This window comes from Sapajus apella, unplaced genomic scaffold (assembly GCF_009761245.1).
Source record: "Sapajus apella isolate SASKATOON/1434 unplaced genomic scaffold, GSC_monkey_1.0 scaffold126, whole genome shotgun sequence".
Lineage (NCBI taxonomy): Eukaryota > Metazoa > Chordata > Mammalia > Primates > Cebidae > Sapajus > Sapajus apella.
Genome location: NW_022437066.1, coordinates 1,594,215 through 1,600,969, shown reverse-complemented (window position 1 = coordinate 1,600,969; position 6,755 = coordinate 1,594,215). Strand labels below are relative to the sequence as shown.

General features: G+C 58.0%; 1 protein-coding gene across 1 annotated transcript in view; it reads right to left on the bottom strand.

Annotated features, from left to right (window-relative positions):
* Positions 1 to 4,488: 4,488 nt before the first annotated feature.
* NOTCH1 (notch receptor 1) overlaps positions 4,489 to 6,755 on the bottom strand; it is a 48,980-nt gene continuing 46,713 nt past the window's right edge. The window contains 1 exon segment of the mRNA XM_032261734.1: positions 4,489 to 6,755. Coding sequence (XP_032117625.1) covers positions 6,084 to 6,755 — 672 coding nt within the window. The 3' untranslated portion in view covers positions 4,489 to 6,083.

The following is a 6,755-nucleotide window of genomic DNA, read 5'->3' as shown; positions in this document are numbered from 1 at the left end:
TTGTTTTGAGACCAAGTCTCACTCTGTCACCCAGGCTGGAGTGCAGTGGTGTAATCTCAGCTCACCGCAACCTCCTCCTTCCAGGTTCAAGCGGTTCTCCTGCCTCAGCCTCCCGAGTCGGTGAGATTATAGGTGCCCACCATGGTACCCAGCTAATTTTTGTATTTTTAGTGGAGAGGGGGGTTTCACCGTGTTGGCCAGGCTGGTCTCGAACTCCTGACCTCAAGTGATCCTCCCACCCTGGCCTCCCAAAGTGCTGGGATTACAGGCGTGAGCCACTGTGCCTGGCCAGAAGTTATACACTTTTCTAAGGTTCATTTTGTTAAATGAAGAAATGCCAAACAGAACGATCGAAGCTATGGTAGAGCGTGCGTGTTTGTGTGCACCAGAGGACACTTTCGCCAGAAAATGCCACGCAACAGAGTGGAAGATATGCCGAAAGTCGCAGCAAACATCGCGCGTGACTCTGTAGGAAATGATGGATTCCCAACAAACACTGAGAGCGTGGCCTGTGCTGTGAAGTCCGGGAATGGGCCGCAAGTTCAAGGCTGTGTGAGGAACACCGGAAACCCACCTATGAGGCCCTGGTCACCCAGCACCTGTCAGGTTGGGCTTAAATAAAACTTTACAGGTCAGTCCCACAACCTCCATGAGCCTGGACTTGTCCACCTTACAATGTGGACGGTTAGGATGCCTGCTGAAGAGGCCGCCAGGCTTAACTGTGCCAACGCGGCATGCAGGTGGAGAATGCGCTCGAAAACCTTGTAATGATGACAAGAGCCGTTCCCTTTCTGCGCCATCACCCTGCACCCGGCGCGCACCAGTCGCCCACCACAGCAGGCCCAGGGCCAGCACCCAGATCCCCGCTTGACCCAGGAGGACACTGAGATGCAGCAACAGCCAGGACACTAGCTGCCAGGTGGAAAGTGACCAAAGACACAAAGTGACCAGATCGGGAGTCTCCTGGGGGCAGGCCCGTGAGGCGCCGCTCGGCACCTTCAAAACACAGGCGGAGAACAGCCTTTCCCAAAGCGCGCTCACTCACAGACCCCGTGTCTTCATCTGCAGAGCCTGGGTGATGTGGGAGGCCCTGCAATGTCCCTCTGAGAGACCTCCACTCACGCCAGCACTTTCAATGCGCTGGGACCGACCTGAACCATGACGTTTAGGTTTCATTTTGAAACACTTTTACAGAAGAGTACGCTGGCGCCCCACCGGGAATTTCTACTGGCAGACGCTCACCGCAGGAAGCAGCCGCGTGGCGCTCCCCTTTGTCTGCCTGTGCCCAGCGCTGTCCCTCCAGCAGAGCTCCTCAGGTGTGGTTCGTGGATTGGGCCCATGATGAGAGAAGGAGCCACACAGAGGGAAATCAGCTCCGCCGCTGAGCAGGCAGTCCAGCCCCCTGACACCCTCTGCAAGTAAGACTTTGGGGACGAAGGCGACACAGGGCTTGTCAGTCCCCAGAGCAGCCTGGGGCTACGGCACTGCGCTTCCCTCTTGAACTGGGGGGACCCCTGCCTGCCAGGGGGCCTGATCTGTGAGCCCTGACAACGCCGTGTCTCCTGGCTCTCAGGACTCTCCTTTGCTCTGGCCAGAGGGACGCAGTGCCACACTCAAGGTTCAAGCTGGCAGCGCCGTGGAGCGAGTCTCCAGGCTGAAGATACACTGTCTGATCTCCTGCACTGGATGGAGCTGCCTGGAGCCCCGTGGCATCCGGCTGAAGTCTGAATCTGCACGTGGCCACAAGGCAGCCATGAGCCACGTGGAGCTAATGAACACCGAAAATGTGGCCAGGCCCAACCCAGGGGCTGTGAGTATACCGTGCACCCTGGGTAAGACGTAGTACCAAAACCGGAAAAGGAAGTACAATGCCTCTCACTTTTTACGTGTTGAAATAGTAATATTGTGATATATTGGATTAACTAAGCTATAGTATTAACATACGCTTTGCCTGTTTCTGTTCAACTTTTTCATGTGGCTACTGAAATAAAGTTGCCTATGTGGCCGGGCGTAGTGGCTCACACCTGGAATCCCAGCACTTTGGGAGGCCAAGGTGAGAGGATTGGATGAGCCCAGGAGTTTGAGAACAACGTGCGCAGCAAACTGGGACCGTGTCTCTACAAAAATAAGAACAACATTAACCGGGTGAGGTGGTGTGCACCTGTAGTCCCAGCTGGTGGGGAGTCTAAGGCAGGAGGATCACCTGAGCCTGGGAAATCGAGGCTGCAGTGAGCTCTGATTGTACCACTGCACTCCAGCCTGGGTGACACAGCGAGACTCTGTCTCAAAATAAATTTTTTTAATTAAAAAAAAATAACATATTGAGGTGAGGATCACAGAACCTAAAATTAACCACTTTAAAGCGCACGTTAGGCCCGGGCACAGTGGCTCAGTGCTGCTCATCTCAGCACGCTGGGAGGCCGGGGCGGGCAGATCACTTGAGGTCAGGAATTTGAAACCAGCCTGGCCAACGTGGTGAAATCCCATCTCTACTAAAATTACAAAAAAATTAGCCAGGCGTGGTGGTGGGTGCCTGTAATCACAGTTACTCGGGAGGCTGAGGCCGGAGAATTACTTGAGCATGGAGGCGGAGGTTGCAGTGAGCTGAGATCACACCACCGCACTCCAGCCTGAATGACAGAGTGAGATTGTCTCAAAAAAAAAGTGTCCACATTATTGGCATTTAGTGCGTTCGGAGCAGTGTGCACTCGCCGCCTCTCCCTGGGTCCAGAACATCCTTGTCACCCCAAGGTAAACCCCACAGTAAAACAGACCTTTGGCAGCCACTCCTCCTGCCTCCCCCTCCTGGCTCTGGGAGCCACCAGTCTGCTTTCCGTCTCCATGGGCTCAAGTACCAAGGGCACTTCACAGAAATGGAGTCAGGCCATCTGCGGCTGGCGTCTTTCCCCGAGCGCGGGGCTTCCACGGCTTTTCTGCCCGTGGGCGTCGGCGCCTCCTTCTTCTCCGCGGCCGAGTAATAACCACTGCGCGCTCACAGGGCTCCCCGGGGAAGTGGAGCCCATCGGACATGCGGCTGGCGAGCAGATGTTACTGCAGGCACTCGCCACGCGACAGTGAGGCCCACGGTCCCGGCATCTGCGGCGGCAGGTAGGAAGTTTGACGGCATTGGAGCCGAAGGCTGCCGGGCTCCAGGCCCAAGGAGAGCGCACGTTTCAGTCCAAGTCCGAAGGCAGGAGGAGACCCACGTCCAGCGCGAGTGGCCGGGTGGGGGGACCACTCGCACTTGGCCTGTTGTTCTGCCCAGGCCGCAGTGGACCACATGGCGCCCACCTACATTGGGGAGGACAATCTGCCTTCCACAGGCCGTGGATGCAAATGCAAACCTCATCCAGAACACCTGGGAGCCACACTCTGGCCAGATGACCCGGCCAAGCTGACCTGAGGTCACCGTCACAGCGGACGCCATGTTGTGCGGACCCGTCGTTGGCAGTGGACGCTCGGGCCATCCACGGCTATCCCGAGTGGTGCTGGGAGAGCAGGTGGCCACGCGCGTTTGTTTTGAGTCCGTTTTCAGTTCTTTTGGGCAGCCCTCCAGGAGTGGAATTTCAGAGCGCGGGGAGTGTTCTGTGAGGACTCAGGCTGGGTCCAACCCCTTGGAAGACGAGCGTCAGGCCGCTCACTGCAGATCCACAGTGCCACCCCAGTCCTGGTGCCCAGCACTGCCTCGCCGACGCAGCCCCAGCCATAGCGGAGGCCTTGGGCTCACATGCTTCCTTGAAGAGGCTGGGCCCAGGGCGGGCAGTGCTTTGCAATCCAGACAGGGTCTCAGACTTCCCACGGTTCTGGTCTGAAGCCGCTGGCCTGCCCTGAAGGTGTGGGGCCGGGCGGAGGCCCAGGCAGCAGGGAGAAAAGGGGCCCACACTGTGCAGGGCGAACAGCTCGACTCAGGGTGGGGCTCCAGGATGGTGCTGCCTCTGCAGCACTCAGCCAGGCCCTGGGATCACAGATCTCTCTGGACTCCACCATGCCCATGCTGCCCTGCTCGGAGGGCTGAGTCCGCCCCGTGGTCTGCGGCCTGCAGAGGGGCTTCCACTGCCTCAAGGCCCTCCCTGCATGCCCTACCGCTGCAGGGCTCCCTGAGGGTCTGTCCCCAGGATGGCTGGGTGGGGCCTTCACCCCTCTGAGGCCAAGAGGAGCAGAAGAGCCCCGAGCTGCCAGGAGGGCCAGAACCACGCATGGGTGTCCTGGGAGCCCGGTCACCCCAGACAGGAGCCCCCCTCCCACAGGGCTACTCACCGCTGTGTCTCCATCTCCCTACAAGAGCCTGGCCCAGGCAGGCTGCAGGCACCATGGAGCCCCAGAGATGGCCTGGCCCCCGCACCCCTCTGGGCGGGGACTGGGTGGCCTTGTGGTCACTCTCCATGCAGAGACGGCCCACAACTCCTGGCTCCCTCGAGCATGGCAGCCCGCCCTCTCGCCCACCTGCCCTCCCTCCCAGAGGCCACGCAGAGGGCAGTGGAAGCGGACCACCATCAGTATCATTTTTATTGCAAATCAGTTAACAAAAAAGATGAAAAAAATATGTCATCTACAGTTTTGCATGTAGATCACTTTTTAAAAAGTTGTCTTTTTCTGTAAACTACACTCTATCTTACAAAACACAGTGAGAATCAACATCTTGGGACCTGTCTGGTCATGCCCCCCGGGGATGGCACAGCTTGGCACCCACAGAGCCAGGGAAACTGCCCTGAGGAGCGCAGGCAGCGGAGGCTCCCCCAGCAAGCCGGACCTGACGTCCCTCATCAGCATGACACACGACAGACTCATTCATTGAGATTTTTTAAACAAAATCCACCTTTAAAAACATATTTACAGACGTTTCTTCTGCCATAGGCTATACTTGGTATCGCAAGAATCTGCTCCTCCCAAACTAGGAGGGGTGGCCTGAGGGCAGCCCCCCGCCTCCCTCCAGCCCCCGCCCGACCACGCGCCCCCACAGCTGCCAGGGCCGTGGGGAGAGGACTGAGGGACACAGCCCATGGCATTCCACAGCTCGATGCGGCTGGCTCTGGCAGGTCTCCTACGAAACACGAGAGCCCACGCGGAGTCGGGTCCCACAAGCCGGGACCCAGGCTGAGCCGGCGCGTCGGCCTCAGGGCCTGGGGGACGCTGTTCGGGCTGAGATGCTGGGGCCGCCGCCGGGGTCAGCCCAGGCAGTGTCTTTCCCCAGAAAGGGGCAGGATTCCTCCGTGTGTGACCCAGGCGAGTGCCACGGTCCACACACCTCATGTCTCACATGGACGATGCCCAAATTTCAAGAATGGGCCAGGGGCCAGGGTGGTTCTGGAGAGACCAAGAACCTGCCAGAACAACGAACTACGACGTCAGACTGAGCCCGAAACGAAGACTCACGACCGGTACCGTGGCTGTGCTCCCGCCATACGGATTCCAAGAACACATTTTCGAAATCACGCTTGCAAAACCTCCTTTAAAAACAACACTGAAACAGCTAAACCATATCCTTTTCCTCGTTTCCTATTTCAGATGCAAGCTGATCCACATGCCGAAGGTGTAGGTTCTGCCTCAGTTCAGCTCTGGGAGCAGCTCCTCACAAACACAGAAGATGCTGTCGCAGCGGCCTGGGCTCGGGGTTGGTGGGCATCGGGGAGAGGGCACAGCCCGGACACCCAGGAGCTTTCTGGACCACCTCGTGCAACTTCCCTTCTCCAACATCACTTCTTTTTGGATTTTGAAAAAATGAATCAATAAATAAATGGCATTTATAAATCATGAATCTTTGTTTATATTTTATAAACACAGAAGAATCTTTTTATCCTGCGTAGGAAAATCCTGGCTCTCAGGACTTGCTTGTTTTCTTAGAACAGATAAAAGTTTCTACCTGGAGCCAGATAAAACAGTACATATAAATAAAAAGGCAGTGTTCCTGTGTAAAATAAAAGTACATAAATAAATACCAAAAAAAAATTAAAATCCTTTTTCTTATTTTGTATAAAAACATGTGTTTTAAAAAACGCTCCTCTGGTCGGCCCCAGCGTCCACAGAGCGCGCACCGACGCCAGCCGGGCTTGGGAACGGAAGCCGGGTCCCGTGGGGCCCGCGGTTTACTTGAAGGCCTCCGGAATGCGGGCAATCTGGGACTGCATGCTGGTGGGCGGGCTGGAGACGCCCTCGGACCAGTCAGAGACGTTGGAATGTGGGGACGAGCTGGACCACGGGTCGGGGGACTCGGGAGACGGGGTGAGGAAGGGGTGCTCGGGCACCTGCAGCTGGTGGCTGGGGGTGTTGTCCACGGGGGAGGAGGAGTAGCTGTGCTGCGAGGGGGGCGTCAGGAACTGGGCCGCGGTCACGGGTGGGACCAGCGAGGACGGCAGCGACGTGGGCAGGGCGGGGCTCTCCTGGGGCAGGATGGTGTGCGCTGCCAGGCCACTGGGGCCCAGTGGCTGCACGTCCGCCTGGCTGGGCTCTCCGCTCAGGAAGCTCCGCCCCAGGTGGCCGCTGGCTGAGGAGCTCACGCTGAGGTGCGGCTGTGGTGGCAGCGGTGGCTGCAGGCTTTGCTGCTGCTGGATGTTTGGTGGCTGCAGGTTCTGTGGCTGCATCTGTAAGTTCTGGGGCTGCACCAGGTGAGGCTGGGTGGCCAGCCGGGTGCCGGGCAGGCCCTGGTAGCTCATCATCTGGGGCAGAGCGCTGGCAGCAAGGCCGCCATGCAGAGGGCCCACCATGCTGTGCTGCAGGGAGGGGGCCTGCGAGCCCAGGGGGCCCGGGGCCACGCCCCC